General features: G+C 48.8%; 1 protein-coding gene and 1 long non-coding RNA gene across 2 annotated transcripts in view; both read right to left on the bottom strand.

The window, feature by feature from the left end:
- Positions 1-12,706, bottom strand: part of SGPP2 (sphingosine-1-phosphate phosphatase 2) — a 29,531-nt gene extending 16,825 nt beyond the window's left edge. The window contains exons 1-2 of the mRNA XM_080603742.1: positions 12,439-12,706; positions 283-441 (exon numbers count right to left, since the gene is read on the bottom strand). Coding sequence (XP_080459868.1) covers positions 283-441; positions 12,439-12,672 — 393 coding nt within the window. The 5' untranslated portion in view covers positions 12,673-12,706. The remainder of the gene's footprint in view (positions 1-282; positions 442-12,438) is intronic.
- A 377-nt stretch (positions 12,707-13,083) lies between these two features.
- Positions 13,084-26,735, bottom strand: LOC308199495. Its single transcript, XR_013954680.1, has 3 exons — positions 24,727-26,735; positions 23,977-24,042; positions 13,084-16,717 (listed from the first exon to the last, which is right to left on the bottom strand). It is a non-coding gene; the product is annotated as an uncharacterized lncRNA (long non-coding RNA).
- Between the last annotated feature and the right edge of the window lie 23 nt (positions 26,736-26,758).

The raw sequence follows: 26,758 nt of genomic DNA, 5'->3' as shown, positions 1-26,758 counted from the left end.
TGAAGCCTGTTAATTTGAGAATGCTTCAGTATTTCTGATGGACAACACTGCAAGTAACACCCCAGGTAGCGAGGAGGGGAGCAGTAGTCAAAGATATTGCCAGGTCCATGTTCAAACGTTCACCCTAGCAAGGCTGAAGACACTGAGAACCATATAAATAGTGTTGGGTTCTTTTGTTTGTCTGAAGAGGTTTAGTTTGTTTGAAAGGTTATTCTTACTCTTAAATAATTCTGTTGCTGTAGCAAATGAGTAAGTACGTGCTTAAGTGTTTTAAATACTTACAGACCAAATGATTATCATCCTTCTAGACACAGAGTGATCGATGTTCCAGTAGGTAAATGGAAGGAAAGTGATATAAAAGATCTCTTCACCCAGAGCAGCTGAAAACTTGAATAAGTAGTAGTAGAAGTAGTTCTTCACAACATATTTCTGCGGACAGCCCTGAAAACAACAGGATGTTTAATGAGTTAGAAAACTATATCAAACATCCAAGGTATTTCACTGCTATGGTTCCCAACCCTTAAACTAAATCATTTGTTAGAACAAACATCAAGAAAAAATTCAATTTTTGTACTCAAAGACCATTGTAACAGCTCAATTACACTTTGCAGAGATCAGATATCCATTAGGACTAATTAAGGGTAACAGTCACATCTACAAAGGTTTTCCAGAGATCAGATCAATCTTTGCTTCAGGGAAATTATCTACATTTAATAAAAGGGTACTGATGCTTTTATTTCCAAGTTTCTACATCTGCAGTTAAAAAGAGCCACCACCACTTTCGCTGGAAGTGTGTTTTGAGATGAAAACAGTAAACTGGAATTACTGGACTACGTCTTTTAAAATGTGCCTCATTAAGTCAGGCAAATTTATTTCGACAGTCCCGGAAATTTTACTTTTCTCTCTTCTAAGTGGCAGGCAGCCCGCTGGAGCTGGGAAGCCACACGGAGCTGCGTGTAGCACGGAGGACGCGAGGGTTTGCTGATGATGATGTCTGGGACTGGGACATCACCAAGCAGCCTGCTACAGCCCTGCTGCAGCAGCTGCAACATGCAGCCAGGTTGTATGCAAACACCTGTATGCTTCTGGAAAAAAGGGGAAGATGCGTATGAAGAGGATTTGGGAGGCAAGAGAACCAAAGTGTCTTCATCTCTCCCAAGAAAAAAGACATGCATGGGATTTGGCTGGGTAAATAGGGGCTGAAAGAACATCCTACAGATGAGGGCTGTGAAGGGAACACAAAGGTTTCAGAGACTCCCTAGGTAAAACAGCTTTGATGTGAACTCCTAAAGCTCAGAGGAAAGCTATCATGCTTGGAGTTGATTGTGAGCCTAATCTACCAGGGAGAAAACCTCATCCTACGTGACAGTGGGAAAGCATAAAAATTATCTAGGAAGTCTAGACATTCAATTGTGACTCATTTTAAGAGCAATTAGACGTTCGAGTCCCTTAATCTGCCTTCAGTATGGAGACAAGGCAAACTGCATAAAAACCACCAAAGCAGGATGGAAAAAGACTACATTCATTCACCTATTGCAGAAAAAAACGTATATTAAATTGATTTTTGCATCAATAAAGAGAAAAGATGAGTCAACACTTCTGAAGCGCTCGGGTTGCAGGAGCGTTCCCCCATGCATTAGTAATGGAGGTCACGGATCAGTTACCGGCACCGCTCTCAGGAAATCTAGCGGCGTGCGATGGCTGGCTGAGCGACGGAGCTCTCAGCCGAAACGTCTCGAGCCTCACACACCAGTGAGAAAACACCCCCGGTGCAATTAGCAGCTCTGATGCCCCTGCCTGAGATCATTAAACCATCTTTGGTCATCTCTGTGGGTCCCAAAAGAACGCTTTCTGCCAGCACTGTTAATTCCTCAATTAGGCGACCGTCTCCAGCGTACCAGGAATTACGGGCTTTAGATAAGAGATGATCAGACATGTCCCCACGGTAATTCTTTTCTACTTGAAACCTCGTGGGGTGAGGGATAAAGTTTTCTAATTACAATAATCTGTTTTGTAGGGGAAAAAAAGCAATTTTATAATTATTCAGGTTCTAAAAGAAATTGGAGCTAAAAATACTTTGAGGCAGAAGGCAGGGCCAAATCCTTCCACACTGGTTTTTATAAGCCTTTCTTTTTCTCTCTTCTTCTCCATCACAAGTCATCTCCCACTTGTTAGTTTGACTTTTTTAAACACTTTTTTTTTTTAAATAACACACCAGCAGTTCCGAACAGGCTCACACACGAGGCGTGAGACAAAGCCCACAACTGTGACAGGTGACGGCAACAGCCAGAGGATAGGCGTGAAAGGGATCTCGGAATAGCTCCGCTTGCTTTCAGAGAGCATGTGGTAATTAAAGTTCGCAATCATCATGATCCTAAGGTCGTAATTACAGAAAGCCCACCAACCTGCTCCTCGCGCCTTAGGACAGCAGCCCACAAGAGGTCCCTGCCTGGTTCCAGCAGCAGGGCCGAAGCCCGGCACTCAGCTAACACTTACTCCCCACGTCCCTTTTTTCCTGACAAAAGCAACTATCACTGCATTTCACAGAGCGTGTTCCCTTCTCATTCCCATTCTAACCTCAGCGCAGGAAGACGCCATCACAATTAGTTTGTGTGAACGTTTAGCATCCTCCAACACTAGGAAGTTTTTCAGCCTGCACTTTTACACGACTGAGCTTTAGCAGACGAGTTTCTGCTTCACGTACTGACGTGACTCGCTGCCTCCCGTAAGCTCCGAGCCCTCGCAGTGAGTCAGCCCCTCCATCCATCTCTGTCACTACTCGGTCAGAAGCAGAGAGCTTTTAATGGACAGTAATTAAGGCTGTAGGGAAAGCCAGAATTTTAAGAACATTTCAGAAGAAAAGTATAATAAGCCGCAGCATTCCCAGACACGGGAGATGGATAATTTCAAACAAATGACCCTTCTCATCTACTTGGAAAAAAAATCAGCTGCTCAAATTATAAGCGATGCACATGAGTGTGCAAGTCTCCCTGAACGAAGCACCTGCCCGAAATAAATATTCGCACAGGAGCAGCTATTACAGCTCAGCCCGACTTTCCCATCTCCACACGCTGGCGGTGGGCAGGAGGTGCCCACCGGGGCCGTCCCCACAGGATGCAGCCACCCAGCCGGCCCCGAGCCACCCCATCGAGCCACCACCAGCACCTGAGGGACCCTGGGGGCACCAGCACGCTGCCCACAGTACAACGGGAACCCAGTGTTTGGCAACGTATGCACTTCAGGGACACTGAGCTTCTATAGCTGAGGTAAAGCAACAGCAGCTAATGGCTAGTAACAAGTATTTTAAATGTATTTTTACCCCACACAAGAGGAAAGAAGCTGTGCAAAGATACCACCCCCCTTCCAAGTCCTGTAGGATCTCTCGTGTAAGAGCTGAACAGGCACTGGCTTTTCTGCCCCATCTCCCAGGGACCAGCCCTAAGGCTCAGAGCCTGGCCCAGAGACACCATCAACCAACGTTTTGGTACCAGCTCTCGATTACTTGGGATCTTTCAGGAGACGAGCACAATTAATTAAGGTTCTTGAAGTCGCTACATTACTTCACTTGCAACAGAAACTTGGCAGAAGATTGGGAATTTCTCCCCCAGAGACCCTACTTAATGCATTGTGATTCTTCTCACTTGAGGGATTTTTTGCACTATAAAAAGTCACAAAGTTTAGAGAAGCTGCTGAAGACAAGGCACATGAAAAAAGCCCCAAATTCCTGTCTAGGCACCGCTGTACGTGCAGACAGTAGAAACCAGACAGCTCGGTCCTGCAATGCAGTACGGCACGGAGCATAAATCTGGGGGGAAACATTTGTGCTGCGGTACTGTCTGTAAGCAGTCGGTTTTATGTCGCTTACATTTATTCGCTGTAACTAGTTAATATGACAACCTACCAAGTCACAAGAAAACATTAGGGATCAGATTTTGGAAATGAAGGCAAAGAACGCAGCATCAGAGACTTCAGCCCTCCCACCCATCCGCACAGCTGGGTGCCACCAAGCAGGGGAGAGCAGCCAGCAACACCCCCCGCGCACCCGCGTTCACCTCCCTCGGGAGCACCAGCCTGGACACTTGCCGCTCCGAGGTGGGACATGGTGCCAGGACAAGGGGGCTGTGTCCCCAGGAAGAGGTCCTGCATGGCTGCAGCACCACAAGCCCCTCTCAGGGATGGGTTGGAGGACACAGCACCAGCAGTAACGTGAGAAACAGGGCAAGGAGGAACAGAAGCATGGAAACAATTGCAGAGATGTTGGAAAGATAGGAGAGGGGAGAGCGGTGGCACACAGCCTATGAAATGTACATAAGGAGCCCCAAAGCTTGACAAATCTCACCTAACCAAATTCATGAGCATGCAGCTCCCTGCTCTGCTCAGGCACTTTTACTTAGGTTGTGATTCCCCCCCTCCAGAATGTGATGCAGCCAGGGCACGAGAGCTGCCCAGGTTTGTGCAGCGTCCTTGTCCTTGGAAAGGGACCTGCAGCTAACTGAAACCTGAGAGACCATGGGATGGAGAAAAACCAAGCAGGGGAAAACCCTCTTTAAATGCGACAAAGTTCTGCCCGTTCCCAGAAATGGCTCGTCTGCCCCGTCGGTTGGTACACAGACAGGCATCCCCCAGCTTGCAGCTGCCATGCACGTATTTATAGTGGCATGCGCTGATGGCATAATTATTAGGGACAGCCTTGAATCATCATTTAATGCAGACGCAAGAGGTAACAGTGGGAGAGCTTCCAGCCAGCCACGGTGCTTTCAATGGTCTCAGACAAACAAGCAGTCTGAAAGTTAGTGGGATTTCTGGTAGCATTTCAGCAGCTTAATTCATCCCAAGCACCAACGAAAAACAAAAAGCCATTATGCAAAGCTCTCAGCAAGGTGCCTTAGCAGTTCCCTAGCCGATGTCTCTCGCACCACTCATCACGACTTCCATCAGTGCATATTGATCCAACGTTCCCACTTCATCCCCAAAGGATGGATGCACGCACGTCATCAACAGCATGGCCAGCACAGGTCCAGGACACAGGGAAGACACCTCAGCTCTCTTATCTTCAGATTCTTTTCCCTTCTGCCCTGATTAGTACTTGGGAGGCAGGCTTAATTATACATTTCTGTACATCGTTCTAGAAGTAACATAATTAGGCCTCCTTGCTTCACTGAAAGGGCACAAATAGATGTAACAATCTGCTGGGTTGTTTGAATATAAAATGGAAAAAAGTGAGACTAGAGTTGACAGAGGACCTGCTTAGCAATTAATAGGAAGAATTAACGAAGGAAAAAGAATCATCTTCCTAAAAGAAAGCTTTCTTAATTAAAAAGAAAAAAACAGAAGATTTTCAGAGACATAAGGCAGTGGCTGCCAGCTAGGCAGATATCTCGTGAAGGACAGCGCCTGCAGCCAGCTGGAGGACACCCCATTGCTTCCTGCAAGACAGACTAACAGAAGCCTTGTCTGTCTGTCCACCCAGGACAGACAGATTGCACTCACGTCACTGACAGCAGGGTCTAACCTGTCCTCACCGACACCAGCGATGGAGGCTCCGCTGCTTGCTCCAGGCAATCTCAGAGCGCTTTGCTCTCCCTGCCACCCAGCCTGACGCTTTCTCACTGAAATTTAAACTTATCACCATTATTTTAGCTACCGCAGACAAGGAACAAAGTGTTTCCTTCCTCAGAAGGCTGACAGGGAGAAGCTTGTTACAGGCGAGCAGGAAGGACGTAGGGAGCCTGCTCTGGCACAGCACAGCCACCCGGTGCTTCCTGCAGAAGGTATTTGGTATTTCCCAGACACGGCACTTCGCACGCCTGTGGGCACCGTAACTCTAGACGGATCAGACATGACACAGCGATGCTGAAGGCACAGCCCTGCACCATTTCGTTCCTCTTGCAGGCTGCTTTCAGAACAGCACGGCATCCCTGGGCCACGCTCAGCCTGGGACCTGCTCCAACCATTGCCTCCACAAAGGCACTACCGAGCTTGTCGTTCTCCATTCTGTAGTTATTTATGATACCCCCTTGTTCAAAAGGCATTGAACAGAAGTCAGTTTTCCACTGTACGTTCAACTTGATGAGATTATTTGATTTCTGTTCTTGTCCTCCAGCAGCAGCCCCCACACCCACATTTCCAGCTGGTTCCTCCCCTGTGGCTATGAAACCTCTTCTGAAGAGCCTCTGTACTCATTGCTTTCTGTCAAAAGAGGTTCCTTGTGGCACTCCAAAAAACTCAAGCCATTTGACTTCATAAATTCCTTCCTCAGCAGAAGCCTGGAGACCCGATACCCCGATTCCTACCAGCTCCTACACTTTGGATTTCTAGATATTGTTAATAACAATACTCATCTGATCTTCCCCACAGAGTGGTCTCCTGGTGTCACAATTGCACTCCTTTTCTCCTAACATCACTAGGAGACGCCTGAAACAGGTCCGCCCTCCACCACAGCGTTCAGACTGCTGAGCGGCCACCTCCCTCCCCGACACAGAGGGCAGCAGCACCCTCACGCTTCCTTGCATGCTCTGTGGGAACGTATCTCTCTCGTGACTACTCTAGCTGCCCGAGAAACTCCTCAGGCTTCCAGCTCTTCAGCTTCTGGTTTTAACCACTGACAAGTGGCGGCAACAGCAGCCTCCTGCCAAGGAAGGTGCACACCACCAGCACTGCTTATGCGTAGCAGCTGCTTATCCACAAGCACTGGAAAGGCTTAGCTCAGCTTCTCCATCCTCTCAGCAAGCCACCAGCCCTGCTGTCCCCACCAGAGGTCATGTAGGTTGGATGCAAGCTGCTCCAGGAGCCCTGATGGAGGCAGGGGGAGAGCTTCCCAAGAGCTTCAGCATCTTCCTTACTCCAGGAGGACTGGCTTGCGCAAAAAAAAGGAAGGAACAGGGCACAAGAGAGGTAGGAGAGGGAAGGACAGAAGGAAAAGGCTGCCCTTCCTCCCTGATTTACAGTGGGAGAACAGGTTTGTGTAATTGCTCTTTAATTCTCCAGAATTACACTGCAATTTCATGAGGTACACCACGGAGCCTACGCCTCAAAGTGGCAGAGGAAGATGTTTCAGGGGTTAGATAGCTGCAGCAGTACCTGCGGAGAGAGTTAAAACATGAGCTAAGAACTCAAGAAGGCAAATTACCGACTGCTCAAGAGGACAAGGATTCCAGCCTCAAAACAGATCGAGAAATTCCTCCAAAACTCCACGGCATTTCGTACCTCCGCAGGCTGAGTACCAGCAGCAGCATCTCTGGATGCAGAACGCCAGCACCAGGCGCCCACCTGCCCGCACGCCGGCACCACCGCCTCCTGCTCGACTCCCTGCCAAGGCGCCTGAGTCAGAGCCGTCCCGGCACTGCCACGGCTGCCAGACACCCGGGCTGCTCCCGAGCTGGAGAAGGGGCCGGGAAGGAGGGGAAGCCCCACAGCGCTGCTTCCCCAGCACGCCTGGCTCCTGGTTGCTCCCAGCTGACCGCAGCCAAACCCACCAGAAGCACGAGAGCACGGCTCGACGACCGCAGGAACCGGGACCCTGCTGTCATGTTTCAGAGCAAAAAGCTTGCTCTGGGCTGAAGACTCAGTTTTAGAAATACACCATCACCTGGAAACCCAAGATGAGCCCCTTAGTCCTACCCAGCAGCGTGACGGACCCAGCCAAAGACTGTTTCCACAGCAGAAGTCTATTTCGAGAGGCACGGAGCAGCAAGGCTCCTGGAGGACCAAGGGGCAGAGTGACACCATGCCTTTTTCAGACAGTTCTGAATTTTTTTACGTGCTACAATCAACAGCGCAGGGAGAAGTGACCACTTCCCTGGCTAGGAGTCAAGTCAAAGCGCAGTTTTCTAAGGCAGTGCCGAGCAAGGCTTGGGGTTCACTAGGGCAACCACGGTGGTAGCCACACAGACCCCCAGCAAGGCACAGGGCATTTGAACAGCAGCCAGGGCTGCAGAGGCAGCTCCGAGGCCACCTGAGCAGCCCTGGGGATGAGAGATGTAGATAGGATGTGTGCAGCTTATTCACTCCTAACCTCGTTTCTAGCTGCAATTAGCGCAAGCCGTGCTGATGCCAGCTCTTTCTGACGGCGACAGGCACAAGCAGAGCAGCAGCGACCCACCGGAGCCTGCTCGGTGGCACCAGCGGCTCCCACACCTCCGCGCCGCCCAGCACGAACCAGCGGGTGCTGACGGAGCTTAACAAACACCTCTCTCCGTGCCAGCTCGCTGCTCACCCCAGCACTGACCCCACAGGGATGTGCCCCTTCTGCTCCCCCGGGGGCTCCTCCTGTAGTGCCCGGGGTGGCGGGCAGCCTGGCCTTTGCTCTCCCGTGGCATGGCTGCGGTGCCCGACACCGACTTCTCCTGCAAAGTGAGGCACCTGCATGCTCTCCACACACACACAGAATCATCGATAGGGAACGCTGAGGGCAACGCACCCAGTTAAGCTGTTAAGCAAACAGCCATACCCCTGTCAGGTCTAACTAGCTGCAAAAGGGACAGACACGGGCTGCTGGAGCGACGGCATCGCTCCGCGGGCACTTGTGCTGCCAGACTCCAGGAGCTCCGCAGCAATACATTGCACTGCCACTTGCTTCCGAAAGGACAGATTAAACCTCTTTTTCATCTAGTAATACACGTTGACTAATGTAGTACTAAAATGGTAATAAATTAGCAACATAACCCTGCATGAAAGCATTTGTGTACCTCTATATCTAGACCAATGGTTGTTTACCTCGGAAAAAATAAGTTACAGGTGCCAACTACATCGAACTGATATGGAGCCCCATGAAGCAGGAACTTGAATAGTCTCCTTAAAAAAATAATTGTGATGTAGTTTCTCACGCTTTAGACAACACTGTGCACACATTCAAGACCTCAGATGTACTTGCCTGCAAGGCCATAGCAGTCAACAGTCCGCTTCCACTGCCCAGATGACCTGTAAATGCTTCCTATAAAACACATACGGGAGGTAACCTAAGAACTGGCTGTCCAAAGGAATTTTCCAGGAGAAGAGATTTCCTCTGGCCCCTTGCCCACTGAACCTGCCCCAGACTCCAGAGATACAGAGGAAAAAAACGACAAGAGATGAACTCCTACTCTTCTGCTTGATAGCCGAAGTAATGGCCCGAGACATTCAGCAGAATTATAAAGCAGCAAGTGGCTTGCCTCCAAGCAGGGGAATTAATCCCAGGATCCTGACAGCTCCTCATTACGAGGTCCAGCAGCCTCCAAAGGGATGACTCAGGCTGTGCTGAGTCATGAAGCGCCCGGTCCCAGCACCACCGCGGCCCCTCACGTACCCCCACGCCAGCAGCAGCAGCCCTAACAGCACCGTACAGCTACACACGATCCCTATTACCATCAGCGAGTGAAGTTTCACAAACGTTTATTAGCATCGGGCGCTTCCACAGCAAGATCTGCCAGGTCACCGAGCGCCGGTCACAAATGGCACGTGCCGGGCTTCGCTGCAGCTCTCCGGCCATCCCGCCTTGGATGGGACTGTATGCCATCGCCCAAAGCGCCATCACAATCACCTCACGAAAGCCTCTTGCACTTACAGACCGAAACATCCCTTAGTGGCTGCCTTCCATGGGAACCTTCAAACAAATCCCAGATGCAAAACCTATTGCAAGGGAACACTACAGAGGGGAGACCTCAAAGCTCTGGAACAAGTCTGCGTCAAGCTGCCAGACACCCCACCTCAGCAAAAGCAGGGCTTTCATCTGTGTGCTGCCAGCAATTACCCACACTTCGAGGACATCAGTGCCCCAAGATGGATGCGCATTTTCATCCACCTTTTCCATTGCCCTTACCCTCGCCTCCCTGCCCCGGCCATCAGTCTCCGCAGCCACGGCGCAAGGCAGAGCCGTGCAATCAGTAACTGCGATCAGGCAGCCTGTAAACATCACACCCGCCCGGAGCAGTTCTGACAGTTAAGGTATAACTACAGAGTAAATATGAACTGCACTCGTTCACAGTCAGAAAGATAGATTGCAAGAGATGATAAAGCATCTCGGAAAAGGAAATGGGGAGAAGAAACGAGTAAATATCTACAGAAAACTTGAAATAAGATTTTTTTCCTTTTTTTTTCCTCCCTCTGTTGCCTTTAATTCAGGATATCAGCTTCAGGACTGAGCTTCCATCAGGAGCCTACAGATAAGCAGCGCTCTGCGTTTCAAATATACAAAACATTTTTTTAGCTATTCACTAAAACACTGAAAAATCCTTTGGAAAGTTAGTATTTGTTTGTGTGCAACTTACAAATACAAAAACATACAGCAACAAAGAAAATCAGGAAAAATACCTTACAACCAGTTTCAGATGTAGATTCCCTGTAAATCAAACTAATCGTAGAAAGGAGTGCAGAAGAAGTACCAGCTAGAGACAGCGTAACTATAAGAAGTTATTGTCTTGTCTTCTGTAATAATAAAACCCATCAGTACCGTCAATTAAAGCCCTTGGGTTCAATACTAAGCCTGAGCCAGGGCATAAATAGCACACTGCATTAGCAACACCATGAATTATCCTCAGATATCAGTGTTTTCACTTGAAGTTTTTTTTTTTGTTGTTGTTTTTGGTTTTTTTTAGAAAAGGAGTTTCTAACTGATCTGGCAGGGAACACAAGGAACACGGACTAAGCAGCAGATCCAATGTTTAAGAAACACTTCACATCCAAGCACGTCACTCCTTGCCTCACTATCCCACAGCAGCTCCCGGGGCGGATGGGGCTGAGGGACGAAGCCCAGGAGCACAGCTAGCCATCGTGCTGCTGAGAGCAGCGACGAGGCCTTGCTGACTTAGAGAACGTACCAGCTGCAGGTTATACCTGACAGAAGACACTGCTACACCATGAGCAGCACCACCAGCAACAAACGTGGGTAATTAAAGGTCTCCCCCACAAGTCCTGCCTCACTGCCCTCCCTTGGGCCCCCCCATGAGCATCCAACCGTGCCAGGCATCTCCATCTCCTCCCAAACCGCCACCAGCTGCACCCTCAGCACCCCTACCCCCATCCAGCCCACCTCAGATGGGGAGCTGGAGGGCCAGCAGAGAAAAGGGGGTGCCGGGGCGATGGTGCTGCAGCCCCAGCAGCTGGCCAGCCACGGGCAGCAGCCTCACTCCAGCGCATAGTTATGTACTCCGCAGGTATGACCAACCTCCTGGTCGTACAACAGCTCACACAGGAGGACCTGAGAACTTCTAGACTACTGTATCATTGCAAGAAAGATGCAGTAGTATGGAAGTTATTACCTCAGAGAAGCCACCTGTCCCACTAACACAGCCTTTGGGGCCCCCACGCTTCAGGGAGGGATGCCCCAGCTGAGCACAGAGCCACCCAGGGTCACCAGGGGTGAGCCACAAGGGCGGTGCTCTGGCACCTTTCTGCAAACGCCCACAGAGAAGAGCAAGGAAACACCACTAATCATAAAAGCTAACAGCTGAGGACTTTGCTACTTGTATTAGGCTCCCAAACCCACTTTTTTTTTTTTCCAGATACATCAAGGCCACCCCAGGCCATTTAGCAACAGAGAATGGAGTATGTTTGTTTAGCATAAGGAAAATCCACATTCAACTTTGCTTTCTGCACCAGGATGGAAATGCTGGACCTGCCTGCTGGGACTGCCTGCCAGGGCCCATTCCCGAGGAGGCTCCCGGCCGGCTGCAGAAGACCCTCCTCATATAAACGGGTTCCACAAGGGCCAGGAAGGTATCTTAACAATTCTAACACTGCACGGAAACATTTTTCAAGCCGTTCCTTCCCTCTCCATTTTCTTCAGATCTAAATTTAATGTGTTTCAGAAGTGGGAAGTGAGTTTTTATGTAGTAAAAGACCCTCCCGCTCTCATGGCCAGGTGCTGTGCCCAGGACACGTTCGCCCTTCCAGCAAGGTACTTTCCGGTTTCCTTATTAATGTGGAAGCCACAGCGATTGCTCCAGGTGAAGTGAACGTCTCTGTTGGCAGAGCATTGCCTTGGGTAGGATTTTGGTGTCAACACTGATCCATTAACCATGTTGCTGCAAAAGCAGGCAGTGAAAACAAATCTTTTGGCCGCCTAATTTCCTTGAAACACGTTGCTGGAGCTCAGCACGAAGAGGCAGAAAGAGCAGCCTATTTTCCTTCTCTTCTAACCGAGAAGGCGCCGGGCAGGGCCGGACGAGGGCTCCCCACGCCCGGGCAGGCGGTGCGAGCACGGTGTGCGGCTCGGGGCCGTGCACGGCAGCCCGAGGGGAGGCGCGGGGGGCAGCCCGCGCTTACCGGCAGGCCACAGCCCCGCGCTGCCAGCGGCTGCGGCGCCGTGCGGGTACCCGCAGCATCGCGCACCCAGCCGGGGGGAGCCCAGCACCGCCGGCCGGGCTCCCCCATCCCTCCCGCCGCCGCACCCCGGGTGGGGGGGGGCCCGGCCCGCGGCCCTGCTGAGTCACGGCCCCCCCCCCCCCTTTCCCCTGCACTCACCTGCGAGCCGCGGCCGCTCCGCACCCCGTTGGGCGGCCGGCAGCCGGCGCTACCCCCCCGGCGGCGCTGCGGCCCCGCGGCGGCCCCGTTGCAGGCGGCGCGGAGCCGGGGCCCCTCGGCGGGGTCGCCGCCGCCCCCTCCGCCGCCCTCGTCGCCGGCGGGGAAGAGCCCGCAGCAGCGCTGGAAGCGCGCCACGGGCTGGGAGCCGCGCAGGGCTTGCAGCAGGCGGGCCATGCTGCGCCCGGCCGGCCGCCGCTCCGCAGGTGCCCGGCCCCGCCCGGCCCCGCCCCGCCCCCACAGGTGCGCCCGGCCACGCCCCGCTAAGCCACGCCCCGTTCGGACACGCCCCGCTAGGCCCCGCCCACCTCCCGGCCACGCCCCGCTAAGCCACGCCCCGTTCGGACACGCCCCGCTAGGCCCCGCCCACCTCCCGGCCACGCCCCGCTAAGCCACGCCCCGTTCGGACACGCCCCGCTAGGCCCCGCCCACCTCCCGACCACGCCCCGCTAAGCCACGCCCCGTTGGGACACGCCCCGGTAGGCCCCGCCCACCTCCCGGCCACGCCCCGCTAAGCCACGCCCCGTTCGGACACGCCCCGCTAGGCCCCGCCCCCTCCCGGCCGCGCCCCGGGGGTGGCTCCGCCCCGCAGGTGCGCCAGGCCCCGCCCACTGGCTCCACGAGCGCTTGTCCCTCAGCACATAAAATGGCCGCCCGGCTGAGCGGGCACCGAGGGGGTGCCTTCACACAGAGTTTGGGGGAATAAATACACGTGTGTATAGGCGTGTCTGGGGAAATAAAGCCGTACCTGTGTACATAGGTGTCTGGGCATTGCTTGTTTTAACCGGCATGCCTCAAGTTGCGCCAGGGGAGGTTCAGGTTGGAAATGAGGAGACGTTTCTTCTCAAAGGGCAGTCAGGCGTTGGGACGGGTTGCCCAGGGAGGTGGCGGAGTCACCGTCCGTGGGGGCGTTCAAGGAAAGGTTGGACGTGGTGCTTAGGGACATGGTTTAATGGGTGACATTGGTGGTAGTGTGATGGTTGGACCAGACGACCTTGGAGGTCTTTTCCAACCCTAATGATTCTATGATTTCCGGCTCTTGGTTTATTTTCTGTTCACTGTGGCCTCCGCAAAAGCCAAGGAGGGATGTACTTTTAGGAATTTACCATTTTCCTGGCTGTGGCTTAGGACACCCATGGCATTAGATGACAGCAGCAGATAACTTCAACAGACACAGAGATTATTTTAGCAGAGGCAGTACTCTGCACAGCCTTACCCCCGTGCGTCCCTAGGGTAGCCTCAGTGACAAAAGGCTGGAGCCAGCCCCAAGCCCCTTCCCGTGCTGTGTGGAAGGGGCAGCCCCAGAAGAAGTGAGGCAAGTGGCTCCCCACCCACACAGAAACCACTGGGAGAAAAAGCGAGGCCAGAAATGCAGTTTCATTGAAAATAAAAACCAAAATGGGTCTGAGGCACGCCTGGTCCTAAGGAACTTTAGGCATGCCTTCAGTCCTCGAGTCAGATGGGCGAGGTAAGTCAGCGCGTGGGTAGGGCGCTGCCTGCCACGTCCCGCGGAGCAGCGCTCCGACCCTCGAGGGGCACTGAGGTGCTGGGGGGGCCCAAGGGTGCAAATATCCAGCAGAGGAGATCTGTGGGAATGCCTGACGGGGCCAGATGCCTGAGCCTCGCTGAATCAGCATGGCAAGAGGTGCATTAGCTGCTGGTGGAAGTTCACGACCCCTCTTTTTGCTAAGGAAAGCAAAGGGATTTGTGAACACTATGTTCCTGACAGAGATTGATGTCCAGAATGAAAGAGATGATTCAGTTTAGATCGAGGTGACAGAGTTTTCAGGGAAGAAAACTCCTGGTTGGCTTTTGGCGATTTTCTCAGGCAGACAATGCCAATACGACCCTCCTGCCCCTACCACCAGGTGAACCACCGACACCTCGGAGCCACGGTCGGTGTGGGAGCAGAGGTCCCCAGGGAACTGCACTCCTGCAGCGTTTGAGAGAAATGGCACGGTGTGGGCTGCTGGGTGGCCCCAAGCAGGTCATTTTTTTCCAGAGGGACGGGGATGCTTGCAGGGCAGATTATGGGATCACAGGAAGGACCACAGAGTAAAAGTGGAAGGCCACAGGGACGATGGAGGGTTTGGTGAGAGAACTGAGAGCACAAAAGTGACTGTTGCAGTGGAAAGCTCGTAGTAACTTGGAATACACATCTATAGGAAGCTTGTTTTATCACTGGCACTGCTCATGGAACAACTTGTTTGTTCTTGTTCAAAGCAAGAGTATGAATCATTCCTCTTGATGTTCCTCTTACAGAGCAAGGCTCTAATACCCTTTTCCTGAGACCTGCCTCACATTATCTCTGACTGCCAACAAAAACACTCAGGATTTGGCTCCTTGAAAGATGAAAACACGAAAAAGAAACACAGAAATCTTCAGGAAGTGCCCATCCCACACTCTGTATGCCCCATGCAGGTTTTCTGGCATTTCAAAATGCAGTTTTCTGTAAAAGCAGTGGAAGCAGGGCCGCTGCAAAGGACGAGCTATGTAGCTCTCTGAGAGTGTGTAAAAGGACCAGCTGCAAAGAACATTCTAAAAGTTTTAACCGGTGAAACTACCTCATCTCAGGCCAAAACGTCTCCCCAGCAGCTGGTCAGCGCTCAGCGCCATTTTCATGAGGGAGGAAATTCACCTCTGGGCTGAGCACGCAAGATGAGAAAACAAAGGATAACTTTTTAGTAAGCTGAAAATAGTGCCTTGCACCAAAAGCATTTCCTTAACAACAACTCGTGTCGCTGTCATGCCAGCGTATCATTTTGCCTCCAGCATCAACAAAGCTGAGAGCTAAGTACAAATTCCACGACCGGGGGAGGATAATGCTGCCATAAGAACACAGCTCCGCTTTCAGATGCCAGCCTGTTTGCAGCCCTGGCAGTCAGACGAGTCTTGCTTTGACTCGTAAACTGAGGAAATGGGGCTGAAGGAGCAAACACAGCCAGCAACCAGGCTTCACTCCGAAGGGCAGCACCTCAGCCCTGTTAGGTGGCGGCAGGTTGTGCTTGTGCCCACGAACTCCACATCATTGCTTCTCCAAGGCAGACAGTGAGGGGGGAAATGGTGTGGACACCAGCACGCTTGGCACCCATAGAGCTCGCCACTGGGCTGCTGGGCTGCAATGCCTCTGCCGCACCATTTGCAGGCACCTACACTGGCTCCTTTGGCCACGCAGTGAAGAAAGAAATCCCAACGATGCGTTGGCATCGTGGCACGTTGTCTTTAAGCAGGTGTTGGCCACATTTTCTTTGCCAGCATCATCCTGTATCTCTTTTTTATCCTCAGTCATTTTCTCTATATACTTCAGAGCCCAGCTCACTTTCATCTTCCTTCACTGTTTTTTGGTAATTTGCATTTTTCACTCTTCAAATTGCAAAGGAAACTGTTAAAAATTGTATAGTTTTAATAGCAATGTCCTCACTACCCTTTTTATAAGTTTCTTGCAATTTCTTCTTTATTCAGTTGACACATTACTGAACACATTATTTTGGATAGGCGACTCTTCTACTGCATGTCAGACCCGACCACCCACCAACCTCACGGGGAACAAACTAGAGCTTTCTCAGTTTATCTGGAAGAAGTGAAGATTGTGAAGTAAGCTGAAGAGATGGCAAAGTGCTGTTCAATGTGCCCTTAGAAACCACGCCACCAGAAAACGTGGTTTACACAGCACTTCAATCCTTCACTTTTGATTTAATGCATGTCAAAGTTCAAATAAAATTATATTTAAAGAAGGTTTCTGAGGGAAAAAAAAAATTTGCAACGTAGGTCAATAGAAAACATGAAACACGATGCTTCACCAGGCTTTGCTCTGCAGCAGCAGGAACAGCTACATGTCTGCCATGTGAAGCCCAGGATAGGCACTGTTCTCACTGGATCTCTCCCAGATTTGATTTCCATTTGAGAGGGGGTAACACAAAACCAGCTCAATTAAGCGCAACAGAAGTCCACACACCTGTAATGGGTTTCAAGCCTGCCCGTTTTGCATAGCTTTTCTGGCTTCGAGAAAGCATTTTCTATGCAAGTACCTTCTTCGTTAGCTCAGCTGAGCAGCACGGCGAGATCGGAACATGTTTCTGATACATCAGCTGCCTTCAGTGCCCTGAACACACAGCCAATTGTCTTTGCACAGATGGTCTCAAAAATGTGAAGCTCCAGCAGTACACGGTGTTGTGTGTGCTAAATATATCACTCCTGTAAGGTCCAAACTGCTCATCAACTCCTGGAAGTTTAGGCACAGAAAAAATGGAATTGCAGACCCTTGTTTTTATAACTTCCATGTAATTTTCTTATTAAATCCTTACCATATATATGGTCATCTTTCCAGTTTTAGAGAATGTAAGTACAAAAAGAAAAGTGAATTTCAGAACTTGGAAAGATGAAAGCATCTCCAAAAGCTGCAGGAAGGAGAATGTGCTGAAGCTTCTGCTGCTGTTTTGGGTAGGAATAATTAACTTTTCTGTTTGCAGTGTAAGTAACCAGATAATGCTATGTAATTGCTTATGATTTGCATTGCTTGAAATGGTATTGCTAATTTCCAGCAATGATTAGCATGTCATTTAAATAATTATTCTGCACCATATCATTTGGACACTTCAATTGCATGCATCTCTACTGTGAAATTCCTGGAGGTGTTCTCAACATTTCTAGTTATTTGTAGGCTTATCCCACACGTTCGCTGTTTCAGTGTTTGGAGAACATGATGACAAAATGGAATTTAATAACACTGTGTTTAAATAACTAACTTAACCCCTAAGAATTTTTAAAACCTTGACTATCAATAGAGTTGCATTGGTTTCATTCGCAATTCCATCTCAGCCCTCTGGAAAAATTGTCTCAACAAGAGCCCAGGCCTAAACTGATGAAAACTCCTCTCTCTCTGGGCTGAGTTTTGCCTTGATATATGTGAAACCAGGGGAAGAGTTCCTGGCAGCTCTCACCGTGGTGCTCTGGCGCTGCCCAGCGTGTCCCTGCTCAGGGCAGTCAGTGCCTGGCCTGATGGACAGCACACGGGTACGGCAATTCAGCAACCTCTGCTAACCGGCCACGTAAAGCCATCTGTCTGGAGCATGGAGGGGCTCCTAGATCACGACACATGGATTCCCCGAGAACAGCCAGTCTCATGGGGCAGCTGCCCTGCAGAGATGCGGTCTCCGCTGAAAGAGGTCAGCTGAACAAACAGGCTTTCTGTTTGCTTGTTTTACTCCCAGAAATCTCTTAGCACGCTATCTTGAACAAACTCTCACTCGGCAGATGAAGAAATGGTGACAACATGACAGTTCTTGAGTAATTATTACCGAACGCGGTGTAACGCCCTTCTTTTTACAACTTCCCTGTCTTTCAAGCAAGCCATTATTCTTGAAAAGGTCGGTTTTGCTTGGCGCCCCTGTGCACAAACAGAGCATGACCACGGCGTGTTTTCTCTAAACTGTTGGCTGCTGATGGATGCCCTCACATCCAGCACGTACAAAACTGAGCGAAAACTGAAGGAAAGGAGTTGTTGATATTAATCACATAATCTTCCCAGAGGAGAAGAAATTGATACCCACTGGTGCTGGGCAGCACTGGTTTATCCTGCCCCAGCAGAGACCACTGCCAGAGCCCTCTGTGCGCTGCACATTGCTCCGTGGTTCTCCATCCTGTTCAGAGCTGAGGATTTAAAAGCCAGGTCCCATTCCCCCAGGCAGCTTCATAGTTTCTCTTCAGTGGCACCTTACATGTAGGAAACCTCAGCCATCATCCCTGAAGCTGCAGCATGATGTTTTCTAAGTGTTTATCAGTGGCATGAGTCACTGCTGCCAAGCATTTGTTAGGAATGCAACAGGCTGAGAGCTGTTCTTTCTTTCCCCTAAGCTCCGTGTATGCAACACGGAGCTGGGCATTGCCACTGCATGATAACCCGGACATCAGAACTGAATCCATTCTGCTGTGGTACAAAACCTCAGTTTCTGGCAAATGTTTTGGTCCGTTTTTCTATCCTATAAGAAGGAGAGAACCTGCAAACTGTCTGGGCTACTGATTTCTTTTACTTTGGCTCATTTTTTTCCCTCTGCTCAATTTTCTTCCCTGATTTTTTGCAGTCAGTCATAAACTAAGTATATCTTCATATTTTAGTTAGAGCTTTGTAAATGTACAGTGCCTAACACTAATCCTTTCTGAAAATCTTCTACTGACAGCACGTTAGTTCATAGGGTTTATTTTGCTTGTATGCATGAACCTAGGTTAACCACCACTTCTTAAACCACCAAAAATGTATGTTCAGTCTTTTCATTCAGCTACAGAGAGCCTTGAGATTCTCTGCTTTTCATTCTACTGCCACCCACCCTACAGATGCCATCCTAAAACCATAAATAGCTCTTGGGTTTTTTGCTTTATTTCTACTATTTACATGACAAACCTTAATGTCATTGATACTATTTTAAAGACAGCAAAAAATCCCACACCCATATGTCAACTTTTTAACGTTGATTGACTGGCAGTACACCAAGAAGGATATATATGTACATCTTTTATGGGATAGTAGATAGAAACAACCATTAGGCAGTCTGACAGCGTTTGCCTTTGTTTCAGGTGACGTTAAGGCGATCTGCACCATTCCAGAGCAGGACTTTCACTGCCTGTGTCAGGACAGGCCTGGCCCAAGCACTGCAAGAAGCGTAAACCACGGCACAAACCCATGTATTTCCTGAGCATCAGGCACCTTCTGAAGCAGGGTGCAACGTCCTCAGACTGGAGAAGGGAGGAAGGAAAAGGGACCCAAAAGAGAGACAGAAATATGGGGCTCTCCTGCCCTCACTGGCCTCTCCGTGGGGACAGCACCGAGGAGGCAGCTTGCCTGGGCAGCTCCATCATCCCACCTCAGATTGGAGCTAGCACTGAGCCTGCCTCTTGTAACTCACCACAGAAATGATTTTCTCCCGTGCCTCACTCTTAGAGCAGATGCTTTGCTGTTGAGATGCATCAAAATACCACCAAATGGCAGGTATTGTCAGTATTTTCTTGCAGGGGAGAATTGTGGTTTAGCTGTGCTAAGCCTTTAGTGTTCCTGAATACCCAGAGCTGTATCTGGCATGCTGGATCTTACTACTCATAAGGCACTGCTTTATGTTCCTGACCCACAAAATAATCCGAGAACAAGACTTCAGCCATTCCCTCATTGTTTTACAGAAGATATGCATGCCCAATAAATAGTTATCTCTATTTGCTTGTGCTCATTTGGGGAATACACATTCTTTTGAAAGACAATGGTAGCAACTCCTGAGCATTTAACTACCATTGTCCACATCCCTCATGGATCATCCATCTGGTCAGCAGCTTTCCTGGCAATGGCTGAAGAGAAAATCATGTTTTAACTCCCCTTCTTCATGGTTACGAGGTCTCTAGCAGTGCAAGAGCTGAGCAAAGATGCAATCCTTGGGTGCTTTCCTGCCTTGGCATCTACAAACCTGACCCACACTGCTAACTCAAAGTCCATGCTTCTAATAGAATTAGTATAGAAACTTTGGATGAGCTTCTGAAATCTTATTTGAAGCTTCAGACAGTCAGAGACATGAGACAAGACTACAGAAATAAGTAAGACAAAAATATTGATCTAAATAAATTGTGTAAAGACATTTCTCTGAGATTATGGGATGAGGTTTTTGAGGGCAGAAGAACTTCCAGAGACCTGAAGTGGCCCTAAGAAGTCTCCCAAATACGGTATTTTTCCCTCACCGTGAAAAAGTCGGTATAGATCGCATCTCCCAGAATGAGTTATATGGTGATTCCTAGCATGAAGAATGAATTGCCTCTTCTGCTGTTGATAAAATCACCCAAGGTCTCTTTTAAAGTAACTGCCAAACCAAGCTTGTTTTTCAGTGATTTTATAATCTGCATATGAAAGACTTGATCTGGAATGGGACCTCAGCCTGGCTCCCGATTATATTCCCTCAGGTCTAAAAGTGGAAAAATTATGCACGCAGGGCCTGATTCTGTACTCACAAAGGAAGGTGCAAGTAGGGTAGCTGCAATGAATTCAGTGGAATTTTTCCAAATTGGCACTCACTAGTGGGAGTACAAATTTAGTCCACATTTTTGTGGGAAAAACAATTGTGTACCAAAAAAAAATCGCAATTGAATTCATTTGCAATTATTCCTACTCATAAAACTCAGGAACCATATACTCTTCAATTAAAGTAATTTAGATTTCAAATTGGGATAAAGGAGTCTCTTTCTTGACTCAGCTAGAACTGCATTTTCAGCTAATTGGAGGGCTTTTTCTCCAAATCTAACATCCTGAGTTCTCACCCCCATCAGAATGACATCCCAGTTTCTGGCCTTTTTTGTTCCAAAATATTTAATATCTAATCAACCCATTAGAAGCAAGCTTCTCATCTTCCTTTCCAATATTATGAAAATGAGTGGGCCAGCATAACAGAATATACAGCGAAAGTATGCCAAGTAACAAATCAGATATCCCTTTCCCTCTAGAGTTACAGTCACCCTTGGCGGGGCCACTTTAAAAGCTGGCAGCCTCCCTTTTGGCAGTCTTCGGCCCTTTTAATGCCGGAGATTCATTTGCTATGTCTGAGCTGCTTGGCTGGTTGAGCAGAGACAACCAGACCACTATTGCATCCCCTCTGAGCTGCCTCTTCCTCAGGTCGTGCGGTCCCAGACCATTTGCTTCCCTTCCCCTGGAAGCTCTTCCCAGCCTCTCCTCCTCCCTGCTCTTCCTGAATATTTTCTGCCCTAGATGCCTTCCTAGAGAAGGGGCACCAGAAGCGCACGCAGTGAACGTGCTGCTGATGTATACAGTAGAAAAATTAGGCTTTGTGTTGTGGTCTGTGGCTGTTCCTAATGTATCCCTAACACTTGGTACTCAAAGCTCCTGCTGCTCTGCAAGCTACCTCTCACAAGCTACCTTAGAGACAGCTCAGGTGAACCTATGAAGTGTCTTCTCCCCTGCCAACATGGGAGCTTCTTGAGCATAAACCTGGAATATATCTACAATGGAAAATTGAAACGAACCTCAAGCCCAGAGAAATTGATAGAATGGCCCCTTAGGTTCCAGCTAGCAATAGTTCCAGTTTTAGGTTCACATCATGTGAATTTTAAATCTAGTATTTCCTGTGAGATGTTAAAGTTTGTTTAAAAAATAAGAAACTCCCATGTGCTTGCTTCAGCTTAAAACAAAAAACAAAAAAAAGCACAATTTTATTATCTGAAGTGATGCAATAGTACGAATGCAAAAATCTCCAAATCCTTCATCTGTTTCTCATTCTGAATAAAATTGATTTAAGCACATATACATAATATTGTGGTCTGGGCAATAGCAGTTTTTTCCAAGCTGTGTTAAAAAAAATGTGTCCCTGTCATTACTAAGGATAAAAATTTGTCCCCTTTGAAGCTGATGAGAAAATGTTTACCAACTTCACTGGATCGGGACTTTATTTTGAAGATAACCATCCTTATTTCAACTCAATGCCAATGATGTGCTGTAACAAAAGCTGTAACTGAAATCGGTATTGTGTATTGCAAATAAAGTTCCCATAGCACTACATAATCTTTTTAAGTGATTCCACATAGAAATAGCTTTTCTGTCTCAGTAGACTGCAAGGACAATTTGGGTGGCAGGAAGTTACTGCCCAACAGCAAATAGCCATGCTGCTATTCAGTAATTACACTAACCACTGTTATGGGTAATTATTCATTTTAGCAGTATTTTCAAATGTGGGTGCTTTAATGTGGCCAGCAGAGCCCTGACCTGTAGCTAACATAAGCCCCAAGGTGCTACGTGAGGCATGATGTCCCTCATCCCCAAATGCTCAGTCTCCTCGCTGAGCTCGCTGCAGCCGCACGCTGCACCAGCCAAGCCGAACGCAGCTCTGCCAGCCCCGCACCAGCACCTAAATTAACGCTCCAACATCAAATTCAGCGTTCACTATTACCACGCCATGCAGGAAACACACTACTGTCCAGACCAAAGGACTTCTCCCAGTTCAATTTTTTCCCCTTTTTAGCTATTTTCTTTTTGGAAAAAAACAAAACCCAAAACCAGTTACATACAGTGCAATTCCTCGATTCTTTTCTCAGCTATACCATCAATGAAGGGTTTGAAGAAGTGTGTTTCAGTAGAAGGCAAATTCTAAAAAAATACATTTGTTCCTAAAGCTGCAACTAACTTGGAAGTCTACACCAATTTAAGAGCAGTTACTAACTGTTTGATTAAATCACTGGAGTCCACCTTGCCTGAAATGTAGGGTTAGCCCATGCCTGCCGTCGGCTTAAGTAACATGTCCAGGACGAGTTCACTCTGGGTAGCAATTCTAGTGATGATCCTTGTTGCCGTTCAACCTGGGCTATTTGAGAAGGATATTGCACTGGTGGACGTACACCCCTAATTTTAAATGCTTCTTCATCTTGTCTTAATCAAATCTCACCATGCGGCTGCCTGTTTGTGACATGCAGAAAACACAGGAATGTGGAAAACCTATGGGTGGGAATAATCAGAAATGGTGTCTGATGTGTTCATTCCCAGCTGAAAGCCCACGTCCCTCACCCTCTTATTGCAAATGCGCCAGAGTTTTGTCAGGGCTTGCAAAGGAGACACAATGTCAGTTCCTGGCCTTTCTCACCTTTCAGGAGGAGGCAGCTTCACTTTTGGAAAATCTGGGATGTTTCACACATTCCTCGTTGCTTGAGGCAACTGACACAGGACCATATTTAGCAATTACAACACAACAAAGAAGGTTTTGGAGAGGAGAGGGGTGTCAAATATGGTACCTGCGCATCCATTTACCTCTTCATCGTTCATATCGTATGCATTAAGAGAACAACACATTTTGCTCTGACTGGTGTGGAATTGCTCATAACTATAATCCTTTCTCTTTCCTTTTTCAGCTCCCCAAAATGGCACACAAATACTATTGGAAATTAACATTCCCTTCTGTACTGAATGCAATAAACCACACATGCAATAGCTGCTAAAGTAGTTCCAGGACAGAAAAGGTAAAAAAAGCACTTTAATTATAAATTATTCAGAAATACATTATATGAAATAAAATGTTAACGTGAAGAAATCAGAAGATGATGTTGCAGCATCCCACAATCCAATTATAGGGCATAAATGTAATGTGCAGCTTTTGCTACCCCTGAAAGGTGAGTGGAAATGGGGCTGGAGGAGGAAACCCATGTAAATGAGTTTGAGTACAAGGATGAAAAGCAAGACGGTTCTCTTCTAAATATTTACCAAACGTGCTCTAGACTTAGTTATGTAATGCACTCTAGAAACTCATACAATAAGCAGACTTTTATAAAACACTCTTGATCTTAAAACATTGGCAAAAAGCTTCTGTTGTCAACCACGATACCAAATTAAACCACAAGGACTTACCAAAGAGCTGTGCAACTTCAGTGATCTTCGCATCCGTCCTATACAAGCTACTTAATTGTTGAAATGTATGGAAAACATGGGCATCAAAAAGGGATTCGTAGCATTTTTACCTTGAATGGGCTGGGATCCGATCCGCTCCTGTCTTATGTATGCATCAGAGGTAGCGTCCTTCCTACCTACAAATAAAAAGCAAGATGTCAAGTTTCATTAAACATACTTATTGTACAGTAACACAGAAATTCTAAAGAATTAAAACAGCTAAACAATACTCTATTGCTATGCTAGAGATGCATGCCAGTACGTTCCTTGTGACCAACGTGAGGATTCTTCTGCGACATCTGGGGCTTGGCTCATCAGTGGGTTCATTTTTCACTGTTACAACTCCTCTGGGATCAAGGCTTACACCGGCACAGAACTGGCATGCTGCACTGGGTAAATCAGGCACAATATTTAAAATGCTAAAAAATCAATTTTTACCAGCTGCGGGATGATTATTTTAAGTGGAAAAATGTGTATTTCATAAGGGTTGTTTGCCACTTTTGCTCAGAACTCATAACACAACCTCTGCTGAATAACATCCAAAGGCTCAGACACTGGTTCAGCCAAAAGTCAGCCCTCAGAATCGGCTCAGCTGCATTTCAGTTTTTTTTACAATAACCAATACAACTTTTCCATTAAAGAACAGGCCCTCCAAGCTGACAGTCCAAAAAACACATGCTAATTGCAATTAAAGCAACTAAAGGAGAGAGTACATCTGGACCTTGAGAACTACAGTAACTCTTCCAAAGTCTGGAGACATTTCTGTTCTCTCCAATTCCAGCCCACGAGACCTTTAATGAAAGGCCTACGAAAATGTTTACCTGTACTCATTGTCCAGTTCCTCCACCTGGAGAGAGCGACGGGCCTGGACAAGGGAAGAATCCAGCCGGGATGGAGGCCAGGCGCTCTGGGGACCCGGGTGATGGAGCCCACGTCCGCGTGAGCAGCAGCCTGCCCACCAGAGCTGCTCTCCCTCACCGAGAAGGCTGCCAGCAGATGCGGGCAGGCAGCTCGTCCCGCAGGCTGCCACGCTGGTGTGCAAGCCTTGCTCCAGACCAGGCTGTCCCAATACGCAGGTGGCATGGCGCTGGGCTGACAAGAGGGCTAAAATCATTAGTGGTTTTGTTCCGCAGCGAGGTAAGTGTACATAAATCACAGCTGCTGTGGTCCCAGCCTCGTTTCCTCTCCCGACCACAGCCACCAGTGTTTCTCCTTGCGCTGGCTGCAGACCTTGCGCAACCAGGCAGCAGCAACCCGCTCTGCAGAGTTGGTCCAGCAGAAAAAACTAACAGAAAATGGGACGGCGTTCGGTTGTGCCTCTCACTATGTGACCACGATGCCCCATGCCAGCCAAAGGGTCAGGACAGACAGCACAAGAACCACTGGCCATACAAGCAGGTAAATACGAGCTGCATCCTTCTGCAGACAAAAGCGGTAGCTCACCACTCGCCGGGATGGGGACATCTGTTGCTGTCACAATTCTCCATCCTGCTTCTACCTTCCATTAAGTCTTCTCCAGGACCTCATGCTACACAATAACCTTGCTTGGGTGTGATGGAGTTAGTTCCTGCGACAAAACACAAGTTTTTCTCATTCTTAGTTTTATCAAAAAAAGTAAAATTCATCCTAATTTCACCTCTAGCATTTTTATTTTTCAGTTATGCTCAGTTTTGCCATTTATCCTGTGTGCTTTTCATGCCTGAGTTACAGGAAGCTTTCCCAATGCTGACTTTCATATACTCATTAGGTGGAGTTTCAGTTGACCTCGAGGCAGATACAACTCAGATAAGAAAACTCAGAACACAAAAGACAGAGGCAAAGCAGTCTGAAACAGAAACACAGTTGATATATCTGGACTTTATTAAAGCATTTGATACAGTGCCTCAAATAATTTTCTTGAAAAATTAATTCCAATTTGCTTGGATCTAGGCACTTTCACGTGTTCTGAAAATTAACCAAAAGTTGGAGGGTTATGAAAATTGCAAAAATATTAAGTGAAAGGGTGGCACCTGGGATAATTTGACATACAACCACATTCAAGATCTCCTGAAACTTAACAATGAACTAATTAAATTAGAAGGCAAGGCTAAACTGGGAAGCAGTAGCAAACAAGCAAGCAGACAAAGACCCTTAAAAATATATATTTATATGACTTCAAGAATTCACAGGTAAATGAAATGAGGTGCAGTGTAAAAAACGGACTGTTTTCATCTAGCCCTTGTATATTCCAAATTCCCTGGGGATGCTATGCAGCACCAGACAAGCTAACACCGAAAGGGTCACTCAGGTGACTGTGGGCAGAATGCCCCTGAGGCTGCAGGCCAGTGCGGGCTTTTAAAAAGGGGTGATTTCTGACTCCATTTGCAGAAGTGAAGTTCACAAAGGTGAGCTTACTTTCAAGAAGTAAGCTCACGAGGGGGAGTGGGGGCGCAGGTGCCGATCTGTTCTCCCTGGTGACCAGCGACAGGACCCCAGGCACGGCGTCAAGCTGCGACAGGGGAGGCTCAGGCTGGACATCAGGAGGAGGTTCTTCACCGAGGGGGTGGTCGCGCACCGAACAGGCTCCCCAGGGACGCAGTCACGGCACCGAGCCTGTCGGAGCTTAAGAAGCGTTCGGGCTGTGCCCTCAGCCGCACGGTCTGAAGTTCGGGGTAGACCTGTGCGGAGCCCGGAGCTGTTCTCGGTGACCCTTGCGGGTCCCTTCCGGCTCGGGCCGTTCCACGACCCCAGGCACAACCACGGCCCCGCGCGGCCCCCGGCCCTCCCCTCAGCGCCGCGGCCTCGCGGCCCGGGGCGGCCCCGGGGGCGGGCAGCGCGCTCCGGCCGCCCCCCCGCGGCAGCCCGGCGGCACCG

Source organism: Anser brachyrhynchus (assembly GCF_964034855.1).
Source record: "Anser brachyrhynchus genome assembly, chromosome: 9".
Classification (NCBI taxonomy): Eukaryota; Metazoa; Chordata; class Aves; order Anseriformes; family Anatidae; genus Anser; species Anser brachyrhynchus.
This window is presented reverse-complemented; position numbering and strand designations above follow the sequence as displayed.